Source organism: Tauraco erythrolophus, chromosome 3 (assembly GCF_009769465.1).
Source record: "Tauraco erythrolophus isolate bTauEry1 chromosome 3, bTauEry1.pri, whole genome shotgun sequence".
NCBI classification, from domain to species: domain Eukaryota; kingdom Metazoa; phylum Chordata; class Aves; order Musophagiformes; family Musophagidae; genus Tauraco; species Tauraco erythrolophus.
In genome coordinates, this window is record NC_141467.1 from 39901030 (window position 1) to 39918957 (window position 17928).

Genomic DNA, 17928 nt, shown 5'->3' on the forward strand with positions numbered 1-17928 from the left:
CTGTTAGACGGTACCCCCCTCCCACCCAGCCCCATGAGCGCCCCGCGGAGCACGTGACCGGCGGCCGCTCACGCGGAAGGCGCGGCCAACGCCCACCGGGAGGGGAGGGGGCGGGGCACGAGGCCGGCGACCCACCCCACAAGTCCCTCCCCCGCGGCCACCTCGGTCGGCTACCTGACGCCTTCTTTGAAAGGCGTTTCGCTCCGCCAGTCAGAAGCCGGCAGGGAGGGGGTGGGCGGAGGGAAGGGGCGGAGCTGAGCGGTGATAGGCTCGCGGCTGCGCGGCAGTTGGCGTGCGCGGGTGGGAGCGAGGCTATAGGCCGTTGCGGGGCCGCGGTGGCAGGCGGTGTGAGGCTGCGGGCGACATGGTGGGCTCCAGCGAGGCCGGGGGCGAGTCGTGGCGGGGCCGGTACTACCGGCTGGAGGAGGTGCAGCAGCACAACAACAGCCAGAGCACCTGGATCATCCTCCACCACCGCATCTACGATGTCACCAAGTTTCTGGACGAGGTGGGTGCCCGGGGAGGGCGGAGGAGCGGCGGGGGGGACCGCTGTCGGGGCGCCGTGGATGCCAGCGCGCCGTGGGTCGGTGCGGGGTCACCGGCTGGCTGCCCCGGCTCCCGGCGCGGCGGCAGGAATGGGGCAGGGCGCTGCCCCTTGCCGGCTCCCGCCGGCCTCTCCCGGGCCGCGGGCAGGAGCCGGAGCCGGCCGCTGTGGGCGCGGCACAGCGCGGCCCCGCGCCTCGGCCTGCCGCGGTAGCGCTCCTGAGAAGCGGCCGTGTGGCGGCCCCGCGCCTCGGCCTTGGCCTTGGCCTCCGCGGGAGCGCGGCTCTGGCGGCGGGGGGCAGCGGCCGTCTCTTGGGCTGGAAGGAACGCGAGTGTGGCGAGCGCGCCGTCCCTCGCTCGGGTGGGATCCGCTGCCGGGAGCCGCTGTCTCCCGCCAGCTGCCGTCGAGCTGCCTGCCGCTCTGCAAACCGCAGCGCCCCGGAGGCTTTGTCCACTTATCGCTGTCCGCGTGTGCGCAGCGCGGGCCTGCGACGCCGCGCTGCGAGGCTGCCGGAGTTCAGACTTTGTCATCACAGAGTACAGCGGTCAGGTTGAACGCCGTTGTGTGTGTGTGTTTGTGTTTTAGGGGGGTTCTTTTGTTTGTTTGTTCCCCCTCCCCCCCCAGTTACTGATCGATGTTCTTGATCACTTGCTGATGATGAACGATTGAGGTGTTCCTTGATAGTCATGGTTGACAAAGAAGCGTTTTAGTTGCTGGACTAAACCAACTAAGATGCTATTCTGTGAAGACGAAGAAATGCAAATACCGAGCAACTTTTTTTCAGTATTAAATGTAGCTAGGATTTATTTGTGATATTTTGGGTCTTCTTCCTTGCTCCCGTTAATCTGCAAAGACCTAGCATTCGATTAAAAATTGTTATTACAGAGTGAAATTAATTTCCTATAGAACACAGTTCAGATTGGTACTGACAGGACAGAATTCAAGCCTCAGTAGTTCTGTAGCCCCGTCTTGACTTTTGTGGTTGGAAACACTTGAAACTCAAAGCATAAATTGAGCATTTTGTAAATAAGAGGTTGACAAGCAGTTTTTCAAAGGCAGTGTTGACACAAGTAGTATTTAGTTCATAAACTGTGTGCCAACACAAATTGTCTGGTTCTTTAGCAAGGCAGATTGTGAAACTGAGCTACTGACTCTTCCTTGATTATTTTTCATCTAGCTCTGACCCTGATCTGGTTCATCCTTTAGTTATGGAAATGTTTGTTTGATTATGCAGGCCAGGCCAATGTAATTATAGAAGCCCTGGAGGAGAATGCAGTTTTTCATGCAGCCTGAGAAATTAAAGTAGCAGTTTTTGGAAACTTGATCAGTTTTGGTTGATACATAATTGCCTAAGTGCTTCCAGATTGGGTAGGGGGAATGACCCACATCAACACACACCACCACCCCTCCCTGAACAGGCACCCCCCACAAAGCACACTTGACAAAAAATCCAGGCTCTAATGAGCTTTTGGATTTAAGTAGTTGCACAAACAAGCTGACAGCCTCTTTCTTCAATACATATGATGAAATTGATATCTATTAAGAGGTGCTACCTTGTACAAACATCTCTGAGAAAATCTTCATTTCAGCCTTCAGGACAACATTGCTAATTTGGCAGCATGTCGAAAGAATTCAGGTTGCAAGTAGTTAAATAGTTGTTTCTTGGACAACTGTGGGGTGTCTGGTGCCTTCTGGTACACATGGGTTAAAATATAGCCTCGCACTAAACAGCTTTCAATGTAATATGGCTGGTTTTGGAGCTGAAATTTCTGGCTCATGCTCTGGGATAATAAATGAATGAGAGTGAATAACTATTTTCAACAAAGTATCTAAATGAAACTACACTCCTAAGGAAAGCTCTTGGATATTGTCATGTTCATCGTGTTGGTGATGTTGAGGATGGAACCCTTAGATTAAAATATTTCGTAGGACTTTTTTTTCCTTTTTTTGAATGCTTTTGATACTTGGTTAATTTATGAAGTGATGTGCTAATTCTTGTGATGGTCAAAAACCCAGAGACGTTTACAGGTGACAGATGAGAAATTAGGGCTAGCTTCTTACTGATGCATTCTGGAGTATGGTAAACTCAGTGAAGTGGGGATTAAGTTAGCTGTTTCAAGAGCATTATTGGTCAAACTCAGCTTTACTTCTTGCAGTTCTGTATCGGAGTAGAAAAGCTTAAAAGATTTCAAGAATTAAATGTACGCTAATGAAATAAGTCCAGTAGTACCAAAGAGGATGCACTGCTGAAGCATCACCTCACTCCTGCTCTTCCCAAGTAGTAAATAAGTAACATTGTCAGTTTAGTAGGAAGCGAAGAACTGGGAACTGAAGCTGGCTTTACTAGTCCCATTTCTTAATTCAACAAGCAATCTTTCCTATGGAAATATTTTTGTATTGATTATGAAGTTGAAAACTTTACAGTACTTGGCTCTAAAGACACCCTGAATGCTCTCATGCCTAGTAAGTGAAAGTGTGCTGTTGCTTTTCATTCCATTACAGTACTTAAAGAAAGGATGTATTTCCTCTGCTCAGCTGCTGTCTCTTCATAAAGCTCATAGATGTTTAGAGAAACTTGTTTGGTTTTTGGGAACTGTCAGCCTCTGTGAATGCTTGATTGAGGTTAGATAGTAAGTGTACTGGGAGTGGTGAGGCTGAAAAGGAGTGGTGGTGTCGCGTAGCGTGACTGTATTAGCTTAATTTCCTAAGGACGAGGCTTAAAAAAGATTGTTTGAAATACAGGTGAAGTGCTGGAGGAGGAAGGGATTGCGCACTCTAACACCTTATCCTACAGGTCACTGAAGATAAGGTCACTGAAAATTCCAGCAACTGCTTTTTAATATTTTTTTTTTTTAAATGGCAGATCTCAGGAATCTCTGAAATTTCTTTGATTATCAAAGTCTATCCTCTAGGAGAGGAAATCCAGAGATCTCAGCTTTTGAAGTGCAGTACCTTGAAGCTCTGGACTTGAAAGGCTATTCTTGAGATCAGAAACTTGTATATCATCTTTTTCATTCAACGGCTCTCAGACTTGTGTTTCAGAAAGTTGGGAAACCTGTTCATAGTTTCAGGTCCTACATCATTTGGAAGAAAATAGCCGCTAGAAATGTGTGTTTACTCACCACAGGATTTTATGGCTATATCTGTATTACAGATAATTACATACATGAATAATATTAAATGTCAATTAATGGATTAAGTGTGTTGGTAATGATTGTATTTCTCCATAGTTTAATAAAGCAATCCCACTAATCAGGCTTTGACATCAATCTAATGAGCTAAACAAAAGTAGCGGGGCATATGAAAATAAGAATGAAATGATCAGTGTCTTGATCCGCTTCCCATAGTGGTGAGAGTCTGCCCCACTGCTTTTGTGGGAACTTGGCTGGTTGCCTTAAGCTAGGCAGAGAAGCTAACAAGAATAGGAACATCTCTACCTGAGAGAAATTCCTTTTTCTGGAAACTATGGTATGCATTTGATGTTCATCTAGTACAGACTTCCTTAGGTTACTTCAGTTGGTGGTGGTTTCATGGTTTAGAAAAATATTAATGGCCGATTAAAATGGGTTTTTCTTAAGGTGTGAACTTGTGCTTTCATAGCACTGTTTCTAAACAGAATGGACCGCTCCCACAAAATGTGTTCTGCAATGCTGATCAAATAAAGTGCGGAAAAGCAAAAATGTTCTCTCCACTGTGTGGCGATAAGTTATGTTCATCCAGAAATATGATATTGTGGAGGAGCAGCGTAAGACCTTCCATGTTTAAGGTCATGCGTAGTTTATGTAGAAAGCTGCTAGTACTAGCACATTTTAAAGTCTGTCAATGTGCCATATGAATTATTTCAGAATCTTGCAGTCTTAAGAACCTTGCAGTCTTAAGGATCAGAACCAGTGTTATCACTCCCTTGAGCACTGATGAAGCTTGCAGGAAGACTTGAAAATGCTCTGAAAAATAACGCTGCTTAGCAGTATTTTATGCAAGATGCTGCAAACTGCAATTGTTCAGTAAGTGGGGAAATGGGCAGCCAGCTGCTGGGTGTTTCTTTTGCGGTTCATGTAAAACCCTAATGGTGATTTTCAAAAATACACTCTCATAAGGAGTTCTACTCTTCTAAGAAAACTCTTAAAATTTTACATGAGTACAGAATTTCTGTCCTGTAACTTAAATAGGTGACAGAAATAATTTGGAGGACTCTTCAGACTACAAGTGCCCTTAAAACAAACAAGCATTAGTCTGTTTGTCTTAAGCAACAAAGCTGAGGTTCTCCATGTCTCTCTGGCTCTGTTGCTGCTCCTTTGTGCTTCTTGTTCCCTGTAGTGCAGAAAGCAAAACTTGAATTTATAAGATTGCCACTGGTGGAGACCTTTGCTAATCTCCGCAAAAGCTTACTTGAATCCTAGATGTGATTCTCCCAGTATGAGAAGGGGGCATGAACTGTGAATTAGGGTAGTTATACTTTAATAGACTCTTGAACTATGACACCGAGAGAGTTGCGTGATTGTAGTGAGGGGGAGAAGAGGTGATAGGTGTTCGGGGTGAAGTAATCACAGACTTCTGACCCAGATGAGAGCAATGAATTTAACTGCTTATTTACTTTATCTAAAACTTTCTAATGCGCTGCTGTTAGGAATTAGTCTGTGCTGTGTACTAGCGCTGGCTTTGTACAGAATTCTGTTACACGTGTAACTTAAATATCCATGTTATTATATTGGGAATGTCCTAGGAATGAGCTAGACTAGCTTAATTTATTAGCAAAAGCTGTTTCATTTCCCTTGAACCACAATTTTTACTTGTAAAAATACTTCAATTATTTGTATCAGCAAGATTTTGGTTTAGGAGTAGTCATCTGTATAGTCTTCTGGGCTTTCCAGTTCAAGGGTCTGTCCAGAGGCTCTTCATTAAAATAGAAATTCTGGTAGCAAGCTTTGTTTACTGTGCGGAGTGTGAACAAAGGCTCTGTATAAACGAACTTTCAGAAACTCATCAAACCATGGAAAATGCTCAGCTTTTGATAAAAAAATCACTTCTTGCCCTTTGTGAGACATTACAGTTGCTTTCTCTCATTAGGGGAGGTGAAATACAAATATGTAATGTCTGTAATACAAACAATTCTTTTCATGAATTGTATTACCTGTTAGTTGCTTTCAGAGGGGTTGCAAGTTTGAACCTTTAAGCAGACATGCTGTCTAAAAGAAAAGTATTTAGTTTCTAAGTACTTTTATGTATGTCTAGTAGGTTACTAGTCATGTCATCTGCTAGATGGCTGAAGTTGGTAACTCTGTGTGTGACTCTCTTCTTTAGTCTTGCTGATATGAGGAAGAATTACTACCGGTTTTCCAGCTATGGTGGCAGAGGTCAGGGTAAGTTTGACCCCTTCAGCTGATGCGGGATAGCCACTGAGAGAGCTGGTCACAGTCACTATGTTGATGCTAATATTGTGGTTTTGTAGACAGAAGGATCAGTTACTAATTAAACCAAAAACTAATCCTACAGAGAAAAGCTGGAGTGCCTCTGTGAAGCTGCCTGTATAGCTACACAATTCCTTTGTAGTGTCACAAATTAGTTAGCAGGTAGTTTGAGGACTCTGTGAAATGGTTTTAATGTAGATGCAGTTATACTGGTAGGTGTCCACTTGTTTGGTGGATTTTTGGGGGGGAACTAGTGTAAACTGTGTGATCTTGACAACTTGCTGGAGTAACTAGTTTTATTTACTTGTATGAGTAGAGTTTGGGCTCCTTGCAATATATGAGTGTACATACTACTTATGCTACTAGTGCTTTATGAGTAGTTGAGCTTTGATGCCTTTTGCTGCTTAACAAAGATGACATCAACAAGCAATTTTTCCAAGCAGTTTTGCCTTCTCTTCTACTGAAGATGCTATGTATATTTTTCTATTTTGGGGAGCGCAGTTCTTTAGCATGGTGCAAGAAAACCAAACCAACAAAGTCCACCCCCCCAAAAAAAAACAAAACCAAAGAGCTAAAGCCAGTGTTGCTGAAGGAATTCTTTCAAGACTTAGTTGTGCAGTGGGAGAGCCTGTTAGACTCAAGTGCAGCTTCTTAAACATACTATGCATTTCAAGGCTCTGAACTTGAGTGATCTTTCAACTTTTGTCCAGTCCTTTCCCTGAATACTTATCAGAAGGAATTCAAGGGCAGGATTTTGGTGACCAGGCCGTATTTGCACTTCTGCTTGTGTAATCTTTACTCTGCATGCACTCTTTTAACCTTTTTTGGCTCAGCTGCTGTGCCTAATCTTGCCATCTATAGCTTAATCTTGCTTTTGCTTAGTCATGGTAGGGATTCCTTGCCCTTCTAGCAGTGATATCTTCACTCTTTAAAGAAGTATTGGTTGCTGTTTTTTTTTAAGCAACTTTCTTAATCTGTTAAAATAAATGTCTGCCTTTAATGCAAAGGTTCAAGTTTTGGAGTTCTGGTACTGCTGGAAACTGGTAGTAATAGTGTCTCCCTAATCTGTATGAACAAGTCTTATTTTTGTTGGGAGAGAGGGATTGATAGGTTAATAAGGTTAATATGGTGGATTTGAAGTAAATGCTAACCTGAATTGTCTAGACTAGCAGAAATGTTTATGCCATTTCTTTCATCTACTGTCTAAGCATAGCCTTTCTGTTCAGCTATATTCCAGACAAGATGACACTAAATAGTAGAAATTTCTACTGTCTTCATCATTTTTAGATTCTGTAGTCAGAGGCATTAAAATCAGAATTGAGGCTCCAAAGCCTTTTTTCCTTTGTCACTGGTAAAGTGTTGGAACTTACTTTATGGCTGCCTTAATCCAAGTACTGAAGTGTTTTTCGCTTGCTTACCTAATCATTCCTAATGTTTATGTAGTAGTTTTCTACTTAAAAGTTGAGTGGTGAATTTTTATGACATGTTACTTATCTGTTACATAAACAAGTAACTTGATGCTGAGAAAATTCACTGAACTAGAAGACGTGATATATCTTGCAGTACGTACAGATGGAGTTATTTGATGGATGGAAATGTGGAACTGCATGCAATCCCCAAAGTGCATCCTGGGGAAGAGTAAAAGACAATGGATAGCAGGGATTTAGGGTAAGGTAACAGTGATGGGTTGAGGTATTAGGGAATATTGGGAGACAACTTCTCTGCATCTCAGTGGTGTTAACAGCAATGTAGTTTGGGGATTCCATAGTCTGCTAAAACCAAATTGCTGTTCTGCTGTCTTGTATGAGTTTTCAGTGGTGCTTAAGCAGTTCCAAAATAGCTGCCTTACTAGATAATTATACAATAACATCTTTTGGAAAGGACCCTTGAAGGTTATGTGGTCTGTCCACCAGCTCAAACTAGGGTTAACTTGAAGGTCAAGTTCTTCAGCATCTTGTCTAGGCAACCTCAAAGGATGGAGGTTCTGTGTGTTCTCTTGCCAACTTGTTTCAGTGCTTGATTGCTGCTCTTGTGAATAACTTTTTTGTTATATCTACCTGGAATGTTCTTGCTGCAACTTGCACCTTCTGGATTTTATCCTTTTGCTGTATAAAGCGTTATTTGGATAAAAGTACACGTCTCCTGCAGAAGAGAGAACACAATGTAACTTTAGATAATAGTTGGGCTATTAAAAGACTGACTGATTCCCCTCATGTTCTAAGTGCTTTAGTTGCTACGAGGCCTGTCAATGCCTCTGTTGCTGATGGAGACTTAACTTCCTTGGTTTTTGCTTCAGAGAATACATAACCCCCTCCAAATAACTAGAGAGCTTTTGTTTCCTCGAAGAGATCTAGCAACTGATTTTGCAATTTTTTTTGTTTTTAGAAATGTGGAAATGAAGGATCTCTATTTTTAGAATGTGACATGGTTTTCAGTAACAAACTCAAACTCATTAAAAATTGCAGCACCCAGGTGGTGAAGAGGTCCTTAGGGAGCAAGCTGGGGGAGATGCTACTGAGAACTTTGAAGATGTTGGCCATTCCACAGATGCAAGGACACTGTCAGAAACCTTTATTATCGGAGAACTTCATCCGGTGAGTATGAGAGCATCTCAATTCTAGTTCGATGTTCTGTCATCCCCCTCTCTGGCTCCCCGTCTTGTGCTGTGTCAGTGTTGTTTATGATCAGTTCCCACTGGATCATCTGTCACTTCCTCTTTTCTATACTGTCCTTATCGTTTAGGAAGTGGTACTTTTAACAAGCACCATTTTGCTGCCTCAAGCTTTGAAGGATTTATTTTAGCTACAGAGCTGCTACCTTGGCTTCCTTCAGATAGGCCTTATTTAAGCTCTCCTGCCTTTTAGTAGTTGAAAACCACTTTTTAGAGACTTAGGCTACTAGTGTGTCTATCTGCTCTACAATACTGCTCATCCTTGCTGCTTCTCCTCTTCTGTTTTGCATATGTTTTTGTTTTACTTTTGGGGTAGATGTCACTGTCTTGAGTAGCGTATTTCGCAGTAAGATACTGGATCTTGTATCTGTCTTCGGTCCTCTCTTGGTAAATATTAACATTGTCGCTTCTCTTAATATGAAATAATTCGGCTCTGATGCACATTTGTAACCTGGCAGGCTTGTCATCTAGTTCAGATGGCAGGTGATGCCAGTAAAGTTGTTCTTAATCTGGCTACCAGTCTGATTCTTCCTTGTTTGACAAGTGCCTGTTTTCATTTGATACAAACAAGCAGCTTGATAGTTTAGTGTACAAATGCAGCACTGTCAAGATTACATACTGTTGGACTTTTTTATAATGAATGTGACTATTTCAATTAAAACTTAGTGAGTTTATGAAAGATCCATAGAGTTTCGGACCTTTGTACTGGGCATTGGACTGAAAGTAGTTAGGTGACTTTGCCCAATAAAACAAGTAGACTAGGTGGGAGTAAACTAATGTGAATGTAATCAGTGTATAAGCAACAGTTATACATACTGTTTAGAGACAAAGAAAATGCAAAAACATAGGCGCAACAAATTATGGAATATGTTGGCAACTCAGGTTTTACTACTTTATTGTATACTGGGAAGTATTATTTGAGGAAGCGATCTTGTTTACTGTAGCTCAAAATCATACACTGACATCTGGTCTTTTGCAAGTCTATTTCCTAGGTAAAAATAGGTACACATTAACAGAATGGAATTGCAAACTGAATTTAGTGATAAATGTTATCTGAATGCTTTGGGTTTTCATCTAAATGGTTTTTTGCTTGTTTTCTTGCAGGATGATAGACCGAAGCTTCAGAAACCAACAGTAAGTGTGTTTCTTGAAATGCCACATTGTTTCTTTTAAGTATTTCAGGCAGTGTCTCTCTGTGGATGGTATACTCCCAAAGGCAGAAAGATTTGGCCTCAACTTATTCTTCCTGTTAGCTGTTATTTTCTTTAATTTGTGTGGTTTCAAACCAAGAGTTTACTAAGTATGATGGCATTACACTAGAGCAAAAAGGTGAGTCTAGAATCAAGCAATGTTTTTTTAGTGTTAAGCTTAAGAAAAAAAAAATCAGTTTATAGACAAAATGGATTAAACTAGTAAGTGTTTGTGGAGGGGGGAAATGTGATGCTTAACAATATGTTGGTAACGCTAGCAAATAGAGAATGTAGAGGCATTTGATTACTGTATTATAGATCAGGTAACTTGCAATTGTGAACCCTTTTCAAGGTGAAAATACTGTTTACTTCCTTACTGTTTCAGTAGATTTTACTGAGTGTCCTGTCAATGTAGTATTGCACTCTTTTCTATTTTTTTGTGTTTAATAGAATAAAGTTGTGTTGGCACTCAACCATCAAACTCATAAAATTCAGATGTCCCTTAAAGGAGCAAGTGCATCAGGGATTAATTTGTACAGTCACTGCTGCTGTGTGTGTAGATGATGTTTGCTTAGGGCTGACTTAACAGTACAGCAGTGTGCTTAGGAAATAGTTGAGGATTATTTTTAAATTAAGTGTAGTAGGAATAGGATATTACTATTGCTGTTTGAGAGATTACTTTTAAGAAACAATCACTTTTGTAAGATCTAATAATATAAGTAACTTAAAAGGAAGAAAATTTTAAAAAATATGTACTCTATAATATTTGCTATAGCAGTTATTAATTTTATTGTTAATTAAAGACTGGAACTAGTATATTAATAAAAATAAGAATTGGAGTGGTGACTGGAATTCAGAGCTGCTTCCCACAGAGAATAACATCTGCTATTCAAATTTCTGTAGAAACTCAGTCCAATACTTTGCTGTATGTGCAGCAAACCATAAATACAACTGAGAAACAGGCTGCCCAGTGCAACTTGTAGTAATACAGTCCCTTACTTCAGTTTAGTCAGTTACTGTAAACTTGATCACTTAGAATATTAGTTCTGCCAAATCATGGTCAGTTGGGAGTTAAGAAAGATCAAAATGACTTTTTACTACACTCCTGTTTGGTTTATTCCCTTGTTTTAGGGCTGGTCATATTTATCTATGCTACGTGTGTGTTTTCCGTCATTCTAGCAGGAAGCTGGAGCGCTTTCCTTCAGCAGGACATGTGGGTGTAGCTGATAAGACAGTTTCGCTTTGTGCTGCGCTCCAAGTGGGTAATGGAACAGGTTGGGCCCTGTGCCCCGGATCTCTAGGAACCGTGAGAAGGCCGCCTGCTTTCAAACGTCCTTCTCACCCTTGCACTGTATTTAACGTGTCCTCAGTGTACACATCCAGTGCCATAATGTTGAAAAACAGGTTTCTTACTGTGTTAGTGTGAGGGGTGCTATTCCCTGGTCCTGGAAGTGGTTAGTTTGTTGTAGAAGGTGTTGGCCTTGATAGTGTGGGCACAAGCTGTTTCCTGCTGTTGGGCTTTGGGCTTAGTTTTTCATGGAGGCGTTCACAAAACCAATATAGAGATAATCACTGAGTCTTATTCTTTTAAACATGGCATTTGTCATGTGTAAACCTATGATGATTTGGGTGCTTGAAGTAGACTGTGTGAACCTATGAGTGGATGTTGGGAATCTTTCACTCTTTAAAATGAATTGAAAATATTCTGATATTGAAGCAATTCATTTTTCAGTGATGATCTTGTACCACTAAATTTAAATACAGTTTTAATACATGGATCTTTTAAATGCACTTAAGGCCATGTGCAATTAGTAGTATTAAAAGTAGTAAGTCTTCATGAAAATTGTGCACATGTACTCAAGTGGGATTTGATGTGGTAGTGCTGCTTTTTCTATGGAAACTGAACAAGAAGTCCAAATAGATATCAGAAACAACTCTAACTTGGCTGATTCTTATGCGATCTGAAACACCATACTAAAAAGAGTGAAATTAGCTTTCTTTGTATAGGTTCCATATAAGAAACATTTGCGTATTAAGAGTCTTTTCAATTAGATTTTAGGCAAGTAAGAGATCTTTGTCTTTTAGGCAACTCAAACTTTTCAAATGTAACCTGAGGTTGAAGTTAGCTTCATGGAAAACTTGCAGCAAAATTCCTTGTGATTATATGTATTTTTTAAACAACTTTTGATGCAATGTTGACTGCAGAAACTGCTGCTAGCTAGCTTCTAACGTAACAGTCTGTTACAGGAATTCTGAGAAAATGCTTTCCAAATGTAATGTACTGAGTTGTTTTTAAATTAGTTCCACTTAATGAGTTTCGAGAAATTGAAGGGCTAATTGAGATGGAGAGAGGTGTCTGCCTGATGTAAATACCTGTTTATGCTTTGCTTTCCAGGAAACTCTCATTACTACTGCTCAGTCTAATTCCAGGTATAGTATGACACCTGATGTCAAACTTGAAGTTCCTGATGGTTATGTTTCTGAAGCTTAGAAAGCTGAATAGCTTCTGTCTGACGGAAGCTTAGATGTCAGAGGATGGTGCATGAAAATTTCTGTTCTACATAAAGTCCAAGCTGGCATCTGTGTATCACTTTACAAGCATGTTAGCTTACTGTCTATATTTTTTTTCCTCACATTGATATGTATTGGTCTCTACCAAATGGTTTATGTTGCACAAGCCTTTATTTCTGGAGGCTATCAGGGGAATAGAAGACACTTGGTGTGGTTGCTGGCTTTTTTACTGACATGGATGCCTCACACTTAAAATTTGCTACAACTGTTGCATCTAAGGGAAATAAAAGGATTGTGTCTAAAAGAAGGAAAATCTGTCAGAATTGGGAGGGGTGAAAACCACTTTGGAACACCACAGAGTCAAACTTTATAATCCTGCTGACAGTTGCCTACTTCTGAAACCTCAGGACTATTCCATGCCCCTCTGAGAGCTCGGATGCTTGAAAGTGTTATGCGATGCTGCTACTTAAGTGGCTTTTGAATGAATGATGTTCTGGGCAGCACACCATGACTTTAACCGTGTCTAGTGTCCTACTCTTCTCTAGTAAGCAAACTTCTTGTAAGCTCTGTACAAAGCCTTAACAGTACAAGCTTTTATACTTGACTAGAGTATTACTGGCCAGCCCAGATGTTTGTATTTGTTGGAGTGGGGAGGAAGGACTTATTTAAGCAATGACTTTTTTTTTAACTTGCTGGTTGGCACTTCCTAAACTTCTGTTTCAAAAACTTCCTTCTAGTTCGTGGTCCAACTGGGTGATCCCGGCAATAGCAGCAATTATTGTGGCCCTGATGTATCGTTCCTACATGTCTGAGTAAGCGCCTTACTGAGAACTAGTGCAAGAAGAGACTGATCTGGGAGAAAATATAAGCAATCCTAACCCAATATGTTTCTGGACAAAAGCCTGATGTCTGAAGAAAAATTCAACTTTTTCAGAAAACTGAACAATTATTTTCTGCTGTGCACTTTTCTTAATATTGCCTTCTTATTTGCTGTTCTGAAGTGATAAAAAGGCAAAATTTCTCTTTTGTATAACAATCTTATTCTCTAATGAATTATTTGATAACTGTATTGGTTTCTGTGTTAGAATATTGTTTTGTATGTAACACACTGATTCTTGTTATTTCTTTTTAATCTGTAATGGGATCCATAGGACTCTCTTTACCTAAAAATTTTACAGCTTTAAACAACTACCAAAATTGTGTACGTGTATTTGTCCATGTACACAAATTCACTTAACTTTAAAAAAAATCATGTTGTCATCTTAAATGTAGTATGTTTGAATGAAATGCTAATTAAACGTAATGAAAAATGCTGAGTGAAGTAGTGGGTATAGGTGTCTGTAAGCGGTTGTGCCCTATGAATTGGGCTATAATGAGCTGATATTTTTTTCGTTTTCTCTTGACATCTGCTCTTACAGTTGTTGTAGGTACTCCTACTAGCAAACTGTTCTGTTTGGCTCTCATTAAAAAAAATCAGATGAAATATGAAAGCTGATGTTTAGCCCAATTACATCTGTCTCAGTTTTGTGAAAAGTAGCCCTTTTTTCCAAAAAAGATGGAAAAAAAGTGCTATGTAAATTCCACTACAGGTATTGTAACTGCTACTAAATAATACTGTTCCTGCCAAGCACTCAGGTGACTCTAGAATTTGTTCTGGAACTTCTAGACTTTTATAAAATCTTCAGCTTTGTCACATACGTTGTGAGGGGGGAAAAACTGGGACATGGAATCTGTTTCTGACTGTTCTATGGTGCGCTACTTGGTGCTTTACTATGAAGAGATGACTATTTTCACTGCTAAATACAAAATAACTGAAAGTTTGCATTTTGTGGTGAACATTTTTAGTTATATGTAAGTGATCAAGAATAAAAGTTTAATTACTTACTCTTGCTGGCTCAAATATATTCATTTCAAACTTTTTTGAAGACCTTGGAATGGATGCTCTTACATATTGGGACACTTCTCAGAAGTATCTGTTTGGTGTGTCCTGAAAGTCAAGATATGTCCCGTATGCACGGAAGTCACATGCAAAAAGTGGGAAAGTGTACTACAGAGCAGTTAGCATGGATAAACTGCATGCTTTCATCAGCATGACCTCAACACCAGCTAGTGACTTAGCAGTGGTTCAGCCCTGCAAGCTCTGCCTCCCTGACATTAATCAGGACTTCAAATGCTATTCCAAGGGCTACTTCTTGGCAGCACCAGAGAAGATGCATGCAGTTTATGCCCTGTGTTGAGTCAAATCAGATTGAAAGATAGTATGCCATGAACGCTAGCTTAAAAAAAAAAAAATCGGAGGAGGAGGAAGTGCTGTGGCTTCAGAAGGTTGTCTTGTGCATATGTAAGAATATGTCAATACAGGGATCCTCTAAGAATTCCTTATTGTGGGAATTACTGTTATAGCAAATAAGTGTATCTCATAGCTTCAACTACGAAAGTGTTTCTCTCTTACATTTGTATTTGTCTTCTGTCAGACAGATACAGACACGTGTGCACTTACAGTAGATCCCATTAGCTTATTTACCTTGGAAATGTTAGCCTGCAGTATAAATGGAAGTGTTTGGGATTGTGTCTAGCACTAGCTTCTTTTGTCCTGTTCTTGCTCTAGCTTTTTCTTTGGGTGTGGTGAAGCAGAGTTTAAAAACTCAGGCTTTATTGACTTTTTTTACAGGTAACCTTTGAAAAGAATGTATTAACTCTGAGTTGGTATTTGGACTCATAAATCAAATTTCAAGTACTGAATTTTCTGTTAATTTTTAAAAATAACATTAGAGTTCACGTCTAGGTGAGGCAAGAAAAACCCAACAAAACCCAGCAACTTTAGAAAGCTTAACCTTTCATACTTTTTTTTTTCATTTGCAAGAACTTCAGACTGGGATAATTATTTCTACATAGCAGATAGGGTAGTACAATTGAAGTGGATTGTTAAGGCAGAACACTTGCTGCAAAAGGCCTTTTTTCCATGCTGTGTATGTTTGGGGAGTTTCAGTATGGTATAGCTCTGTTTGGGTCCTGTATACTGGATAGTTATGCAATCCCCTGGACCAGCTATGTAAGCCGCGCTGGCACTTTGCAGAGAATTTCCATGATGTGAACTGAAAGTGCGGTGAGTGGAGATGAATAGGCAATGCTTCGAAAACTGATGCTAGTTAAAATGCTAATGTAGACACACACAGCTCCTCCCCTGCCGTTGGTCTGTTCGTATTCCCCTCCACTGGTGCTGATGTAAGTTGTTCCTCAGAGGTGGACATGACTGTATCAGGTTAACTGATACAACTGAGCTAAAAAAAATTATCAGGCTTATAATTTTCCTTTTTAATATTCTATAGTTAGAGCTGTTTTCCGTAAGGAGTCATACAGGAGTTTTTATGTGACTTTAGCTTTTGAATATGAATATGGGAGGGTGAAAAGAAATGGATGTGGTGAGAAATGCATGACTATGCTATTGAAAAACTAGTCGAATTAAGGGTAGTCAATGTTTTCACAATCTGATAGCAAAAAGAAAAGAATGGACAGAGTCTGTTTTCCTCTTGGAAAATCCTTGTCTCCAGATACAATGTGAAGGTTTTTGTTCTAATTGTCTGGCAATTTGCTTTAATATTTGTTTTAGTTTGGAGAAGCTGGTTTTGGTGGCTGATGCTTTAAATCAGGTGCCATCTTATGTTGATGACTCGTACAACCTCACAATGTTTATGCTGCCTTCATATCCTGAAATGCATTATTAAATAATAAAATTCTTGGCTTTCATTTGCCTCTCCTCTGTTGTTCACAAGAATGCGTAATGGTAGAGACTCCCTTAAATGGAGATGGCCTTGGCTTCCTCTTGATGTCTGTGGAGTGAAGCCAGTACAACTTGTTCACTTGCTGCCTCTGCTGTGACGAGAAAAAAAGTAGTACGCTGTCCCTTTCCCTGGCTCGCTTGCCTCGGCACAGTGGCCCAGGTGGTCCAATGCCTTTCTGTAGTTCTGAATGCTGTGCTGCAGCCAGGATTTTGCAGAATGCTAGAGAGGAACTGGCCGGAGGGTAAAAGCTAGGCAAATGGAAGTTTACAAATTTGCAAGTCATAGTGTTTCTTTCTTCAGAGGCAAAAAAAAATGCAAAGGTGCTATTAGTTTTATTTTCTAAATATTTGACTACTGAGGGTAAAGGAGTGCTTATAAATTCTTGGGCATTTTGAGCAAAACTTTTACTCTATTTTCTGTAAGGCTGGACATGAAGATTATTAACTGAAACTCTGTGAGAACGAATGAGCTGTATCAAAGTATCATTAAAAACATGGAGAACATTAATACTATTACAGTGTTTGTTCCTGAATATAGAAAAGGATTTCAGAAACAGCATAGAAGGAACAAGGAGGGGTAGGAAGCTCACGCTCCTGTATGCTTGGCTCTAACACCTGGCCAGATCTGAGGTGAAGCTAGTAACTAACAGATCATGTATTTCAACTTTTTACTTTCCTTTCATACTACACTGCATTCCTTCTCATGATTAATTCATTATGTGTTGAAATAGTTCAAGTTTTGAATGACCTGGCTTATACGTAGGTGGGCAGACAAGAATTCATGAGAAATGTTGGAACATTGGATCTCGGTAGATGATTAATGCTGGATTTTCTGTTCTTCCTGAAAACGAGTTAGACTTGTTCTTAATCTTCTTACATGTAAGAATGTGCATAAAACAGCCCTTGACATTTTCTTTGCCAGCTTTCTGAAATTAGGGACATACAATGCAACTACTCATCTCAATTGATAGGTGCTAAAAGAGAGCTCGGAATGGACTAGATTGCACTGCAGAGTCTCATGGATAAGCAATAGATGTTGACTTTTATTCTGTGTAGTGTAATTTCTGTGCCTGTGCCTTCAATTTATTTCGCTTAGGCAGACAGCATAATGCCAAGAGCTGTCAGTTCTATTCACTGAGAGAAAAGTAGCACTGCCAGACAAGAAGAGTTAACACGCAGGAAAATCTTAGGGAAGGGTTTTTGCTATCTCCAGATGGAACGCCACACAACCCATGTGGCCTCCCAGAGTCCAGGAACTCTGCCCTCCCCACCATCCCCCCCCCCTGCCCCTCCAGTATCACAGTTACCACAGAAATCTCTCATTTTTCCATAGACTCTGGACTATGGATAAAGCTGGTTGACTGATCCTGTTGCAGAGTGAGCATGCTCCACAATATCTCTGGAGTTCCACCTCCTAGCTCCTACTTGTTGGAACTAGGTCCTGGATAAATACAGTCTTGTGTTGTTTGAAATTATGAAGTTTTTACCCATCAGCTCTGAGAAAATGTCTCTTTAGATAGAAAATGTTCTGGAAATGGCTTCAGGGTCTAGGAGGGGGTGGTTAGACAGAAGAAAGTAAGCCAAGCAAGGGGAGTGCTTTCCTAAATGACGTCTTGAAAATAAGGAGGGATCATTCTGTCACATTCAGTAACAAGTTTCTGAAGAGTGTTGATGCTTTTAGTGCCACTCATCTGGTCTTAACATGGCTCGCAGGGACGTCCATAAGAGTATGATAGGTGTATTGTTTACCTAGATGTTGAGGATGGACATGAAAGAAGAGCTTAACCTGCTGCTTGGAAGCCTGCAGGGTGGTGGGCTGATAA

The 17928-nt window shown here is 40.6% G+C and overlaps 1 protein-coding gene across 2 annotated transcripts; it reads left to right on the forward strand.

Moving 5' to 3' along the window:
• The first annotated feature begins 314 nt into the window (after positions 1 to 314).
• CYB5A (cytochrome b5 type A) lies at positions 315 to 14213 on the forward strand. 2 transcript variants are annotated; one of them, XM_086608535.1, is made up of 5 exons: positions 316 to 508; positions 8418 to 8546; positions 9728 to 9757; positions 12209 to 12243; positions 13062 to 14213. In XM_086608535.1, the coding sequence occupies exons 1-5, from the start codon at positions 365 to 367 to the stop codon at positions 13138 to 13140; spliced, it is 417 nt and encodes a 138-aa protein (XP_086464661.1). In that variant the 5' UTR covers positions 316 to 364; the 3' UTR covers positions 13141 to 14213. The 2 variants fall into 2 exon arrangements, with proteins under 2 accessions (XP_086464662.1, XP_086464661.1); XM_086608536.1 differs by lacking the exon at positions 12209 to 12243 and having other exon boundaries at positions 315 to 508.
• Positions 14214 to 17928: the final 3715 nt, after the last annotated feature.